General features: G+C 39.6%; 1 protein-coding gene across 4 annotated transcripts in view; it reads left to right on the top strand.

The window, feature by feature from the left end:
* TMEM196 (transmembrane protein 196) overlaps positions 1 to 16,266 on the top strand; it is a 43,805-nt gene that overhangs the window by 20,393 nt on the left and 7,146 nt on the right. For all 4 annotated transcript variants that reach the window (XM_036761679.1, XM_036761683.1, XM_036761682.1 and 1 more), the window contains exon 2: positions 12,894 to 12,950. In XM_036761679.1, the coding sequence (XP_036617574.1) occupies positions 12,894 to 12,950 (57 nt within the window). The remainder of the gene's footprint in view (positions 1 to 12,893; positions 12,951 to 16,266) is intronic.

The raw sequence follows: 16,266 nt of genomic DNA, 5'->3' as shown, positions 1-16,266 counted from the left end.
TTTAAAAAATTTAAATGAAACTAATGTAATTGTGGTACAGTAATTTCCTGAGTCCTAATCTAGTTCATATGCCAGTCCCCTGGGAGACATCATGGAATAGGGGAAGCCATCTGGCCCATGGAACAGAGGGCCTGGGTTTAGAGCTCCCACCTGATGATTAGTACAACATTACTCCAGGCAGGTCACAACCTCCCTGGATCCCCATTTGTCAAATGCAGGGTTGAACTAGATGGCCTTTCTTATCTACATGTACAGTCCTATGATCGCTTTTGAGTTGGGAGCTAGCACTTAATGTCTCTATTTGAGCTGCCTGTTTGGGAAGCTTAATTGACTTGAAGGAGTGGGTCTGACAATGAATTAATTAGTATCTAGAAAGCAATCTGAAATAGAAACTCCCTTACTGTGTGCCAACTTTAATTTTATGCAAAAGAATTCATAAATTCTAGTCTATTATTAACTTTACAGGAGAAGAAAGGTAAAAATAGCTTCACTGTTTCCTCAACGACAAAAAAAATACTGTTATTTTCCTACCCAAAATTCTCAGTTAATGGTAATTCTATACAATTCTATACAATGGGAGATTTGACATATCGATGTTAGTAATGACAATAGTAGATACAGTCAGCTACAAAAATGTCTTCAGAACAATTGAAAGAGTATAAGATTTACTGTAAGAATATCAAGAATCTTTGTGCCAATATGGGATACCTGACCTTACAAAAAGACCACGTTCAGGTTCTGCCGGTACTAGGTACTAGTTCTGTGACCCTGGGAAAGTTGAGTAACCTCCCAATGCCCCAGACAACTCTCCACACTTGAATCTTCCTCTGCATTGGGAGAGGGAAATCCTCACCAATAACACTTCAGACTCATCACGTTACAAACCCAGAGCAAAACACAAGCAAAAACCCAACACCCACACCTGCCTGCTGCTGCGGTAGATGCTGGCTCACAAGACCAAATAACAGCTTCTCTTCTACTGTGAGATGACAGCATAGCACCAGGTAATTAAATAGAAAACAATTAGGTGAAGGCAAGCTCAAAGAACTGGGGAGATCAGGAAGGCATCACGGAGCCGGGAGTGCCTGTACTGTCTCAACGGAAGAGAGTGATTTCTGAGGTGACAGCAAAGAGGGAAAGAATTCCCAGCGTGGACATGGGAGTTAGGGTGCCCAGTGCTGGTAGCAGCGCACTGTGGCTGGAACGGAGTGGGGGCCGGCAAGACGGAGCTCGTGACGAGGATAGAAACGGTCCTAAGGCTGGTCGTGATGATGGTTACAGTTACTATTATAAATGAAACCTCTTCGGTGATTTACGTTTTGTTGCTGTTGTTTCAGTTTCTTTTTTCAAAATGCCTTACCTATGCTATTACCGTATTTTCCCATGTATAAGACGCACCTTAATTTTGGGGCCTGAAATTTGAAAAAAAAATATGTATTACATAAAGTTATTGAACTCAAGTTTTATTCATCTGCTCATAGCTTTCAGGCATCTTTTGGGCAAGTCTGATACATGTACGCATGCTTAGTCCATTCCATTTCATGAACCTGAAGCACCAATTGTGTCCTCCTTTGAAATCAGTAACTTCTTTTCACCAGCAATTCTTCTCGCCTCCTGCTGAACCATCTCTGTGGACACAGGAATTCCAATTGCCCTTTGCTCTTCAATCCATATCTTCAATTCCCTCTCTAAATCAGGACATTTTGCTGACTTGCCTCTCATGGTCTTCTTCTGCCATGGTGTTTTCAGTAGGGTTTCTTCTTCCCATAACCAGTCGCGGATTGTTTTCTCAGTTGGAGGAGGACCAATTAACGTTCAGCAGCACGATTTCCATTCACTTTTGCAAACTGGATCACTTTTAACTTGAATTCAGCGCTGTACAAAAATCTCTTCTGTGCCATTTCTGGGCAGAACGTGGCAAAACGTAACCTAATATACCAGTAACAAATGTGAAACAATGAGCACAAAGACAAAAAAGCGGGAAATACAAGTAAAAACATCTACAGCCACCGTATGAGATGCACCCAGTTTTTAGACCCCAAATTTTTTCAAAAAAGATTGTCTCTTATACATGGGGAAGTATGGTATGTGTTAGGTGCGGTACTCCTAAGAGCTAGATATTATTGTTACCCCAATTATACCGACGAAAAGATTCTCAGATATGCAGCTTCCTTCCTTCTTTCTACTTTCCTGTACTGAAATGGCTGCTTCAGGGGTGGGGAGCCGTGGCCTTAAGGCCACACGTGGCCTTCTAGATCCTCAGGTCTGGCCTTTTGACTGAATCCAAGTTTTACACAACAAATTTGTTCTGTGAAGTTTGCATTCAGCCCAAGGGTCACACTTGAGGACCTAGAGGGCGGCCTCAAGGCCACAGATTTCCCACCCCTGGCTCTGGTTTATTTTTCAGCACTATGGTGAGATGAAAATAAGGATAGGAAGTCATTTTTTATTGGCTATGCAATGCAGGTCACCACCCTTCTTTAAATACTAAATTTTTAGAATTAGCTAAAGTAGAGAAAGGAGTAGCTATTTGGCTCAATGTGTAGAACATCAGGACTGGCCAGGAAGACTCCTCTTCCTGAGTTCAAATGTGGCCGCAGATGGTTAGTAACTGCATGACCCTGGGCAAGTCACTGAACCCTGTTTGCTTCAGTTTTCTCTTCTATAAAATGAGCTAGAGAAGGAAATGGCAAACTACTCCAGTATCTCTGCCAAGGAAACCCCAAATGGGGTCACAAAGAGTTGGACACCCTGCAAAATGATTTAACAGAGCAGAGATGTTAAGTTACCTTCCCAAGGTCACAAAGAAAGCATCTGTCTCAAGCAAAACTTAGACCCAGGTTTTCATAGTTCTAAGAGTGGCTCTCAGTCCACTCCTTTATGAGAGAGAGAAACACAGAGAGACAGAGAGAGAGAGAGAGAGAGACAGAGAGACAGAGAGAGAGACAGAGAGGGACAGAGAGACAGACAGACAGACACAGACAGAGAGAGACAGAGACAGAGAGACAGAGAGAGAGAATCAGAATCAGAACCAACATCATTTCTCCAATGAAAAGTTGTTACACCTTTCTGTTATGAACACAGAGGATCACAGATCTCTGTCTCTAAAGATGGAGTAGATGGGTCATTGAATGTAAGGTTGGCTAAACTAAATCTGTAACAGTTTTGATTCTTTTCACTTGTTAATTGAATAGAATAACCTTCTGCCCCTAGACCAGATACACAAGAGGTACAGCAGGTTTGAGGGAAGGGACCAGACTAAATCTTGGTAAGCAAATCCTCTGGTAAGTTTTCTGTTACTGTGGTGTACCATCATTCAACTTTCACTTCATTTCTTTCAGCACAAAGGACAATCCTCGCATCTTGGAAAATGAGTAATAGCTAGCATTAATGTATGGTTTTAGAGTTTGTAATATGGTTTAAAAATAATGCCTCATTTTATCCTCATAACAACCCTGGAAGAGAAATGTTACTATTATTCTCATTTTGCAAAAGAGGAAACTGAAGTAGATAAAGGTTAGGTGACTTGCCCAGGGTCATTCAGCTGGTGTTTGAGGCCAGATTTGAATTCAGGTCTTCCTGATTGCAGGTCTACCATTCTACCCACTATATCACCTAGTTGAATGAATGAATGAAACCATAATTTACTAAGCCCTTAATACATACAAAGCACTGTGCTGAGCTCCAGAGAGACAAATAGAAAAGCAAGACCCACTTTTGAGAAGTTCACATAAAAATAAGGGGAGATGCCACATATATGAGAATTCAGCTATAAGTCAAATATAAAAGCTCACTGTTCCTTAAGATGCAATAGCAAAGCAGATGGTAGTTGACTTTATTTAGAGTCATTATCACTGAAAAAAATCACAGTTTCTCAAGTTGAGCTGTATTATAGTGCCAAGGATTCTGGCGTCAAGGATTTTCCTTCCCGGTATTTTCTTTAGCTGAGGCTACTGAGGAAAAGGGGACTTCAGCAGTCACAAAGGAAGTTGCCAGGATACATCTCAACAGAGGTTCCTGCCTTTGATTATGGCTGTAGGGAGGATAGCAGTATGCCCAGGGCTCTTGGTCACAGAGTCCTGTGCTGTTTCCATTCGGGTCTGAGAAAAAGGGGTGGGAGGAGGGAGGAAATGTTTTAACCCACCCGGCACACCCCACCTCCTGTCCCAGCTGCAAGCTAATTTGCCTGCCCCAGAGGGGTCAGTTGATTCTTAAAGTGTAATGACAACTATTATGATTCAAGAGGTGACAGAAAATTTCTCTCCACTGCAAAATACCCCTCCCCCAAACTACTGGGTATTCTTCATTTTACTTCTTCCTTCTGATACTTCAACACTTCCAAAGATAGTAGACTTCACTGATAAAAATAATACTTTCCACAGTGAAAATCGTAACCCATCTATGCCTTAATTCACATCCTGTGTAATTTTTATGGTCATAGAAGTGGAAGAGAAATGCCAGGTCACTAAGTCCATTTCTCTCACTTCACAGATTGGAAAGCTGAGGCCCAGAGAAGCTCCAGGTCATACAGGTATAAAATGGAAGAGTAAGGATTTGAATACAAGTTTTTTGATTCCAGTTCCATCATTCTTTCCCCTGCATCTTGCATTGTTTCTTAAATTCTGCTTAAATGATCTTCCCAATATTCAAGAGTACTTCCCTTAAATCTTTCAGTATTCGTTGGACACTAATATAGTATTCTGACTAGCTCTCCATTATTGCTCATTCTTGTTATATTACAAAAAACATTCTCTTCTCTGATCATGCAAGTCCTTTTCTTTCTCACATCTGCTTATAATTTCACCAATTAAAGATTCATTCAGGTTAACAAAGATCACACACAGGAGTCTTCATGAATCAATCCTTCATGCTTTAATGTGAACCAATTTAATCACCCTGATTTCTACTGATAATGACCTAATGCTGATTTCTTCCCACAGGACTTAGGGTCAGAAGCAACCTTAAGGGTCATCCATCATAAAGTATAACCTCTTTCTTTTATGAATTAGAAACTGAGGATCAGGAGAGTAAAAGACTTTACTTTTTATTGAATAGGTGTACCAGTGTCAACGTATATTCATTGACTCTTTCTTGTGTGCTTAGATTCTAAAGGGATGGGAATATTTAACAAGTATGAGATGTGGTTTCTGACCTCAAGGAGTGCTTTTATGGGGGAATATGGCATTTTTGCTCAAAATATAAAACATATAACTATATAATAAAATGTATGCTTAAGCGGCTGAACTCTCAAAATTCCAGTTGCCAACATCAGTTTTAAGTGCCTTCTTTGTGCCAGTCACTATAGTCAGTGCCAGGGTTACAAAGACAAAAAGGAACAGAAACAAATTTCCTACCACAAAGTAGATCTTGATGCAACCAATGGTAACTTTTTAGAGTAGTAGAAGCAGGCCTAGGCCCTATTTAATTAAAAACAGGACAATGAGGACTTAGCTAAAGGTTAGGAAGCAATCAGCAGATGATTTAGAGCTTGAATGAAAAGGCTTATATGTAAAGACCAAAGGCAAAGATAAGGGCAAAGGGCAATTTTATAAAGATACATGAGAGGCCTCTTACTTGGGGGAGGGTAATAAACTATTCTCAGATTCTTCTCCCACAACATTCCTTCAAGACCTTCCAGGAAGCAATCTAGGATCATAGATCTAGAGCTGAAAGTGACCTAAAAAGACAATTAGTCCAAACCCTACATTTTACAGATGATGAAACCGAGGCCCATGTAAGTTAAATGACTTGTCCAAGATCACAATGGTAGTCAGAGTCAGAAGTGGAATTTGAACCCAGGTTCTCTGACTAAAAAGCCACTGTTCTTTTTCATTGTACCATGGTACCTCCCTTAATCAACCAACAAGTATTTATTAAGTACCTAAAGTATGCTGTATTGGGAATCAAGATGGGCTCTCAGAACTTATTCAACCAAGTGCCCTTGAAGAGTTAGGCCTTTGTTTCCTTGATTAAATTAGGAGTCTTTGATGACCTCCTTGCCTCAAGGGAAAGCCTAGTTTACACAGGTTTGAGTGACATGTTTGTGACATCAGAGGCTTTTAGACCACGTGGGTTTAAGTTGCATTTTTATGATGATTTTAGGTCATGTGGGTGAGTCACATGTGTGATTCACCTTTGACCCTGAACAAGATATATAAAACCAGGGGTTGGCTTTCTTTTTTCAGAGCTCTGAGCCACAGCAGGAGTGGCGTACATGACTCTGGGCCAGCCTTTGTCGAACTCCCGGCTGAACTCAGATGTTGATGGTTCCTTGGTAACTATGAATTGTATTTGGTCTGTTTATAAATGTACATTTGTAATTTGTTTGTATTTGCTCTGAAATTCAGGGTGTTGGCTTTTTCCCCTGAACTAAGTGAATGATATTTTTATGTTGGATTAAAGTAAGATTGTAAACCCCTTAACATTGCTTTCCTTAGTAAAGCAGATCAAAAGAACCTGGGCTTGCAGCATTCTGTGTGCTGGTTGTTGTTGGTTTTATACAGCCACAGTAGCTGCTAGCCAAATTGTTGAAACATATGCCAAGCACTGTATTAGGTACTAGGGATACAAAGATTATAAATAGGTGATTTGTAAAGAATCTATTAATAGGAAGATAGAATCCTTGAGGGCTGTCTAATTGTATATGTGTATATGCACACATATACACATATGTGTGTATATGTATGTAATTATGTAGATGTCTGTGTGTATGACTGTATCTATGTACATGAAGAGAAATGGAGAGATAGATATAGATGGAGAGAAAAAAGATAGATAGATAGACAGATAGATAGATAGAATACAAGTTAATTTCTGAGACGGACACTAGTAACTAAGGGTTCAAGGAAGCCCATATAGGATGTGGTGTCTGAGATGAGCTTTGAAGAAAACTAGAGAAACTGAATCCAGATGCTGAGGATAGAATGAATTCCTTGTATGGGGCTCAGCCTGTTCAAGGGCGCAAACATGGAAGATGAAATGTTGTGTGCGCGCAATAAAAAAGATCAATTTGGTTGGATTGTACAGTGCTAAGTTGTGAAGGACTTTAAAAGTAAAACAGAGACAGAGAAGCTTGTGTTTGAGCCAAGAAGTAACAGGGAGTCACTTGAATTCATTGGGCAAGGAAACGATATAGTCACACCTGTGCTTTCATTATGTCACTTTGACATCTGGGTAGAGGAAATCTACATGGGCCCTGTTCTCTTCATTCTTTGCTGGATTTGGAGGTCTCTAAAGGGGGAATAACTCCATCTGAAGACTGAGGAGCTTAGTAGCCCACACCTCACAAATGTTCTTTTCTAATATATCCTCTGATACCCAGTGCATCCTAGCCCCTTACAAATGCCCTGGAGAAGCCACTGAAAAAAGAGCAGTGTTAGGTCTTTGTCCTAACTTAAAGCAAGAGGCTTTGAGCAGCTGCACATTACATACCAGGCTTTGTTTAGTGCCTATTGGCCAATTAATAGGTAAAAGGATTACCAAAATAAATAAATAAAAATATAAAGCAAACATCTTTGGCTTTCTATGGCATTTAACAGTTTAAGTTATAAACAGATCTTATGAGACTCAATATCATTTATTCTTAAAAGTTAAGTTAAAGTAGAAAAATGTGGCAAGGAATGAGTGGTAGAAATATGAATCAGTGTGGTTTTCAACTCAGATACATTTAATAAGACTGTAAAAAGGGTGTCCCATACCCCAAACCTAATTCATATGACTAACAAGATGCTGTTATCATGTAAGAATGACATTTAGTAAGCTGCTTAATCAAAGTAAGAAAATAGGTATGAACAGTTCTTAGACATCTCTGTGCCATCGACCTACCAAATTTTGGATTGTTTGGTGAGAACAATTAAGATAACAAAACTAGAAAAGAGGGAGTTGCTCCAAGCCATTAGATTAAGTCAGATGATGAGTGTATTGGGATTGTTTGAAAGAATTCACAAGACATCTCTGGACCTATGTCAGAAAAGGAAGTTCCAGCATGATCATTCCCACATCTGTTTTAAAAGTTAAGCATTGGCAAGACTGAAGAGCTAGACTCGTGCCTATAACCAGAGGTCAGCACAAAAGGAGGGAGGGTTCTCAGAGGGACTGCTAACTACCCCCCCCCCACCCCGGCATTGGCCAGGTTATCAGAGAGTCTGTGCCGGTCATCAACAATTCGTCTACCCAGGAACTGAGAAAGAGAAGACAAATTAGACTTGCTAAAGAAAAGGAACATGAGGGAACAGAACCTCTCCAGCTCAGAGAGAAGGGCAACATCAGGACTTTAATAGGATTCCACCCCTCAAGGTTCAACAGAAAGCTCGCCACACCTCAGGGGAAATTCATGAAGTGAAAACAGGACTGCCAGCCAGGAACTGGGAGCTACATCTTTGCCACATGTGCTTCCTAAAAATGTAAGCCGGCTCTCCCTAGTATATTCTGCATACTTGTGGGAGAGGGTGAGGCAGAATTGGGGGGATGATTTTTTTAAACCATCTATTAGCTGCAAAGCAATGCAGAGTATATATGATGAGGATCCATGAGTAAAAGTATTAGAGAAACCTCTGAGCCCCTTGGCTTTTTCCTTAGGATGCTGAGGGGCAAGAGTGGGCTTCCAGACACCTTTTGGGGACTTACCCAACAATATGAGCTGGATTTGAGAGAATGGTCTCAGGGAGGGTTGCTATCATTTACATAACACTTTAAGGTTTGCAACAATAATATCTTTTCATATTATCAGATTTTATCCTCAAAATAACACTCAGGTATTATTATCTCTACTTCAAAGGTGAATAAACTGAGGTTGATTTAGTTTAAGTGACTTCCCAGTATCCTACAGCTAGCCGGTATTTGAGGCATTGTGCGTATAGATTACTTACAAAGAGATCTTGTAGAGATGTAAAAGTAAGCCTGTTGTTGGTAGCGGGTAGATAGCTAACTGCACATGTTCAAGTCAAAGGAGAGATATCTTGCTAGCTAGTAAGGTATTATGATTTTCCTCTACAAGAATTATTTTTAGGTTTTATTTTTTTTATTCTGAACTTAAATAAAACAAACATTTCCATAGCATAGTAGAATAGAAAAAAAAGATGATTGTGCATGAATTGCAAGTCTTGTATGTATAACTTGCTTTTCCTTTTAAGCACATAATAATCATATAACTTTTTTTCCAAATAAGTTCGTATACTAAGCTAATATTGCTTTTAACTGCCATGTCTGCTTGACAAAGAGATAAAGTGTTTTTTTACCTAAAGTAGTTTTTAGATTCCTTTAGTCTTATTGGAACTCTTAATTTATTGTTCTTTTATTTGCCCCCCTCCTTTTTAGCACCCAAAGCATACTTAAGAATATCAGGTTGGAGTTATTTAAATCACATGCCATATCTTCTGTTTGTTTATATTCTTTTTTCTAATTTGTAATTGATTTTATTTTTTCTCTGAACAAAAAACTGTCTGTAGAAAACGTCTGATACTGAAATGACTCCTTTTGGGCAGCCAATCATTTTCAGTCTGTTAAGTTAGAATGAATTTCTCCTCTTTCTTCTGGGATGTTATTAGCTACTCACCAGGTACAGAACTTTAGATGAATGATGAAAACACATATAATATCTAGGCATGAGATGTCTTTATGCTCACCCAATTCAATTCAACAAAATTTACTAAATAGCCATTATGTGGAGGCACTCTCCAAGGTGCTTCAGTTACTAAGGGGATAGAGAGAGACAGAAAGAGTGAGACAGAAAGAGAAAGACAGAGGGAGTGAGACAGAGAGAGACAGTGAGAGAGTGAGAGAGAGACAGGGAGACAGAGAGAGAGAGAGAGAAATAGGGTTGGAGATCTCTCTGTCTTCTATTATGACTAGCCACTGGGGCTTGGGAGTTCCCACTTCTTGTTGAAACCTGAAGGTCACAAATTAGAGAACCAATTGGCATTCTGATATGTTTGCATGAGATAGGGTGACTGAAATTTGTAGACTGGGTTTGTAGCTTTTATCTTCCCTTCCTTAGCTTCTGTCTATTACAGCAGGTTAGGTGATTGCTTCATTTATGAGTTGTCTTTTTTTGGGGTCACACTGACAAATTAGAATGTGCATTAGCTACCTGCAAACTTTAACTTCATTCTCTAAACCAGACAAACCAAATTCATGCCCTATAGGCCTCATTCCTCCACAAAAACAGCCAAACAGAAACAACTAAACCAAAAAAAAATCTCCCAGTGCTGCCAGAACAAGATTAAAATGTAATTAGGAAAGGTTCCACTAAAAAATAAAATAAAATTCAATAAAACATAAATAATGCTTATTTGTGCTTTTCTGAGTTAATACGTCACCTGACACATTGTATATCTCCTGTCACACAATCATTTCACTGTACATAGGAGACAATGTGAAATGGGAGAAAGCATTTGGGATCTGGTATTGAAAGACCTGAGTGGAGATTTGGGCTTTATTGTTGCCTGTGTGACCTTGAGGCTAGTTGCTTCTCTTCCTTGGGCCTGTTTTTTCTTTAAATTGTGTGTTTGTATGTGGGGGGTATTTTCTCTGAGGTATTTTCCAGGTTCAAATGAACGATTCCATGACATCTATGATTCCATAATTTCCTATTAAGATAAAAGAGCTAGATCGAGTTTTTGAACATATTTGTAGATTTTTATTTGTTCATGGTGGATCATACTATGGTGGCAGGGGAAGAAAACACTGTGCTATCTTTAGAATAAGACTCCATTTCCAGGGTGAACACTAGTCAAACCTAATCCCTATATTTTCCTTTCCACTACCCCAGTTTCTATGTAAGCTCAACCAAAAGATAAACAAAAGCCTACATTACCTCACAACCGCATGGTCAATACCAGACACCTAGATTAAGAAATCTCTATTCCTTCACCTCAAACAAAACAAACTGCTATCATTCCAGTAAGTGAGCAATTGTGAACCCAGTTGACTATGTCTTTTTTCTACACTCTGAGAGCCTGATGAAATGGTTTATATTCAAAAGCCATATGCCCCCATGGAAATATTTCTGTATTCCCAGCTGATGCTTCTCCCTGCCTTGACTTGTAACACACTGAATAAAGATTTTTTTTGCTGGGCTTATATTCTCAGTTGTAACAAAGTAGGTTTTCTATCCATGATACCATGCTGTGCTAAATGAATGGAAAGGTCCTAGCTTAAAAAAAACTAGGTGAAACTTTAGGGGAAGTTGGTCTTTCCACTGAACAAAATTGATAACAGGAAAATCTCAGTGCCCAAAATATTATCCAACTAGGATCAGAGAGGAAAAAAATAGAATTCTGTTTCTTTTCAAAACACAATCCTGACTAGCCAAATGGCATATTGTTACAGCATAGAAATCCCTGCAAACATTGTTTTTATGCAGTGATGTTTAATGTTATTTTATTTTTACCAATAAATTTTACATAGGAAATCCCTAAAAGTTACTAATGACCAGTTTCAAAAATGTAATTGTTTTTGAAGCCAAATGTTTAAGTGTATAACTACAAACTTTAGTATTTTTCTTTTTTGTGTGTTTTTTTTCTTCCTTTTTTGGTGGGAGGTAGTGAGGGGAAGTCTTAGAGGACCATGAATTTCTTGTCTTCTTTCCACTTTAAGGCTTGGCAATATCATATATATATAAAGTTTCACAGTCCTTCTAAAAGGTTCCGGAATTGTTTTCCTCATTTACATTGGTCCTTGTCAATCTTTGTCTACTGCTACAACGGATTCCTGGAAGCAAAAATGGCAAAAAGCTTAGCAGGCATTGTCTAGCATATAGTGCATCTAATTTTGCAACACAAAATGAATAAAAGAGATACACTTAAAGAGTGTGATCATTTCATTTACTAAGTGGCTACATCATTGTAGCAATTTACTTACCTTTGGCATTGAATTCTTCCTGGTCCTCAGGAGGGATAATCTTCAAGATGAAAAGGTTAGGGAGTTACCTGTTATGTAATACCAGGAAAACTCTGTTCTGAAATATGGTTGCTGATGATGCCTAAAAATGCACTGTTACTGATTTATTCCTTTATGTTGAAAATTAGCCACTCTGCGTGCTTTTCTTTAAAAAACAATAAAAGGGAGCATTATTACAAAATCTCTAAATAAATCTCTAAACCTGTTTTGCGAAGTAACAGGAAATCTCTGTTTCAAATTATCCTCCCTGTTGATATCTAAAATTCCACTATTGTGATTCATTTGTTTTAGACATGCTTCTCTCCATGTTCTTTTTTTTTTTTCCAATGGGAGATTAATCCACAAAGCAAAATAAATCCCTCAACACTTCAGTATGAATAAATCGACTAGAGAAATTTCTTCCCTGAATAGAGCTTTCTTCCCTGACAGTATAAGAATACTAGACTCCTCTTTGGGAGGACCAAATTCAAACAAAGGGCACTGAAAGACTGATTTCATCTTTGTCACATTTTCCTCCTCCGGATCAACCCAACAGTTAGCTGGTGAAATTCTCCATTTTGTAGAAGGAAGAAGCATTATGTACTGGAAAGAGCTTTGGATTTGGAATCAGAGATTCTGGGTTCAGATCCCAGCTCTGCTGCTTAATACCTAGGAGATCATGAGTAAGGCACTTGCTCTGTATGGGCCTCGGTTTCCTTATCTGTAAAAATGAAGCAGGATTGCAGTCTAAAATAACTTCCTTCTCTAGTTTCCTGATCCCTATGATCCAATTGCAATGTATGATATAGGGATGCCCACTTCAGACTTTCCTGGATGAAAGACCAGAGGGGCTAGTAGCTAACCCATAGTGAGCGGGGCAATTTGCTGTCAGGAACTATGCAATAATCAGTTTCCTCTCTCTCTCTCTCTCTCTCTCTCTCTCTCTCTCTCTCTCTCTCTCTCTCTCTCTCTCTCTCTCTCTCTCTCTCTCTTCCCCCCTCCCTTTTGCTTTGTAGTTTCTGCTTTGCGGTATCTGTGGAATTCTGTGTGCCAAAAAAAAGTCCGGACTTGTCGTAAGTTTTTGGCTTACTTATTCTGTATCTCTTCAGGGCCCGGGGCTGATTAGTCTCTATGGCCTCCATGTGCTGAAGGCCACTTATTTATTTGGGAAGTAATGAGGGTAAAGAAGCAAACCTACCTAGCCTGTCCTCCCTCCCAGAAAAACAGTGGGGTCACTGGATGGGAACACAATAGGGAAAGCTTGAACGTGCTCTTTAAATAGGCCTAGAATATCGCTTCCAATCCTGGCAGTGGTGCCAACTTCTCGTCTTCCATTTTATAGACTGCAGGAAAGTCATATGACTCTCCCAGCAATGAGCCAAAGCAATTAGCAGGAGTCCCCGGGGAAATTTAACTGCTTAAGTACAGACCTGGACCCAAGGGATCCTAACTGGCTTTGATTGCAAACCTAATTTTGCCAGTGGTCACCCTGCAGCCATCAAAAGTTTGGCTGGTTTTGATTTTTCTTTTTTTAGGTCAGCTTGATTTTAACACCCTGCATGACTCTTTTAAGTTCTGAGCCCTGAACACCCCTTGTCGAAAGTGTTTACAGATGTTCATCTTGCACAGAGCATGAATGCCTGGGTTGGCAAGGGGCCTTCGATCGGAGAAAGGCCCACTGGGTGGACACTCCTCTGGATACATGGGGCTATATGTGTGCCTCAGTGGCCAACTCCTGATGCCTTCTGGGATGTTTTACATGAGGCTAGAAAATGAAAGGAGGATAACAGAATTTCCATTATATGGGTTGCTTCAAAAAGACAAAGCAAAAACACAATCAACTTTTGCAAATTGGTGGCATCGGTAGTGGACATAAGCCCCATAAGTGAGTGAGTTGACATCTCCCAGAATGAGGGAAGGGTTACCACATGCAGACAGCCACAAATCCTATTGACAGCAGCAGGGGATGGGGTAGGAAGAGAAGACTAGAAGACATGAGCATGGTTTAGGTCTATTTAGTTGATCTCTTGGCAGCTTACTCTTCTCTGTGAGAAGCAGTATGTGGCAGAAGGAACTGGGTTCAAATTCTGCCTCTCTTACTTGCTACTTGTGTGACTTTGAGCAAGTACCTTTACCTCCTTGTGCCTCTTTAAAATGAAAGCATTGGACAAGAGGGACACTGAAGTTCTATGCAGCTCTAGATCTATGAACCAGAGTACTACAAGTATAAAATGCTGCCACCCCCACCAGACACTTGGAGTGAATAAAAGGGGAACATTAGCAAAGATTAAAAAGACCCTCTTAGAAATGTGTTCTTGGAGGGATAAGAGTTTAAGCTTGGGAACTTGCCATTCCGCATCTTCACACAGTCTTCTCACCATTGCTTCTTCTGTCTGCCAGGCCACTGACTCCTTACAGTTAGGCTTTCTCTCTAGCTGGGATGACAAAGTCAAAAGGAGATGATCTTCCACTTTCTGACCCCATTTATGAAGAAAAAACTGTCAGATCACAGCCTTCACCATAGGCTCTGGCCCTTGCCTCCAGCAGTATTTAGAAATGCCCTTCCATGGATTATATTGCCATCTTCTCTTACTCCACATCCAGGAAGATTCATAAAAATGATTATGACTTATGTGCTAACCTCTGGCACAGAGGATGAACTAGAGAGAAATTCTCAGAAACACCGAACATGATCCTCCATATCCCTTATGCTGTGGTAGAAAAGGCACTAGATTTGAAGATAGGAAGTCTAAGTCTCCTGAACCCCCACAGACATTTGATAGGTATAAGATGCTAGGCAAGTTATTTAACCATCCTGTCCCTCAGTTTCCTTACTTGTAAATAATGATTATTAATGGCCTTTAGTCTCCTTCCAATTCTAAATCTTTGATTTTATCACACTCATAGATGGCACCAGAGAGTCCTCTCCCTGAGGGTCCCCCACCCTTGGGTCTTCTGTCTTACCTGTATATCTTGGTGGATGGCAGAAGAGTTTCATCCAATGATAACTCAATGGTAACTGAGTACCTTCTATGTGTGATTCTCAACTGGGTCACTTGCTTTGTTTAGAGAAAGAACATTTCTTTCAATGGAGGCCTTATTCCATTAGCCTTGAAGGAACTTCTTGAACCAATGCTATTGTGATTATTCATTGGGCTTAAAATAGATAAGAAATCAGTGATATCCAGGAAATCTTGGTCAAATACATTACTAATTTTTCAAATCTGTATTGAAAACAACACAAACTCTGTACTCAATAGGGTAGTGTACTATGATGAATAGTGAACTCTTAAATCCTAGAAGACTTAGCTACATGACCCTGGAAAGTCACTAAACCTCTCAGTACTCTAGGTAGCTAAGACTATAAATTACAGAGAAGGTGTTAACTTGCGTTTATAGTGAGAATTTCCTCACCTGTGAGTTCCCAAACCCTATCAATGTTGTTATTGTTATTTTCAGTCCCATTCAACTTATCATGACCCCATTTGGGGGTTTTCTTGACAAAGACACTAGAGTAGTTTGCCATTTTCTTCTCTAGCTCATTTTATAGATGAGGAAACTGAGACAAAGATGGTTAAGTGCCTTGCCCACTGTCACACAGCAAATGTGTGAAGCCAAATTTGAGTTCACAAAGATGAATCTTCCTGAATCCAGGCCTGACACTCTAACCACTGCACCACTGAGCTGTCACAATCTCTATCAAAAAGGTATATCATTTGTGAGCCCTACAATAAATTTAGCCAGGCATCACAGAATCTTAAAGTCAAAATGTATCCTTGACATACTCTTGTCCAATATTCTGCCTATAAAAAGAATCCCCTATATAACTTCTAGGGTTTTTGTTGCATTCTTAAAATGATGATGAGCTTTCCATTTCCTTTGAACAGGTTCAAAAAGCATCTTTTGCTCACTGCTAGCCCTCTGTCCAAGTTCACATCAATTCAAGATAGGACACCGGTGGGGTATAGTCTATCAGCTATCAACTCATATAATAGGATCATCACTCATATAGCATTTATCAGTCCTGTTCACACGGCTATTGAGACAGAATTTGTCCAAAAACCCTTTGCAGTTCTTTGCCTCTTCAGCACCTAGGATAGTGCTCATCCTAGAGGAGGCTTCATAACAATGTCCCGATGATTAATTTATTATTGGTTGCTAAAAACAAGATGCTCAGTGTTTCCAGTGTTTCCTTGATCCACAGAGAATTCTATCTAATGAAAGAAATGACGTTTGTTTCTTAGAGAGCCCAAACTCATTCCTAACAGTACCTGTTTTATTTTCTAAGTGCTCCCAAACTCTGTTCTGAATTCACAGCAGTCTAATCTATTGTTTCTGGGACCCATGACCTTCCTCCTTTGTGAAAACTGAAACTCCATTTGTCCATCC

This window comes from Trichosurus vulpecula, chromosome 5 (genome assembly GCF_011100635.1).
Source record: "Trichosurus vulpecula isolate mTriVul1 chromosome 5, mTriVul1.pri, whole genome shotgun sequence".
In the NCBI taxonomy this organism is placed as follows: Eukaryota; Metazoa; Chordata; class Mammalia; order Diprotodontia; family Phalangeridae; genus Trichosurus; species Trichosurus vulpecula.
The sequence above is the reverse complement of the archived record's forward strand: the minus strand, read 5'-3'. Positions and strand labels throughout refer to the sequence as shown.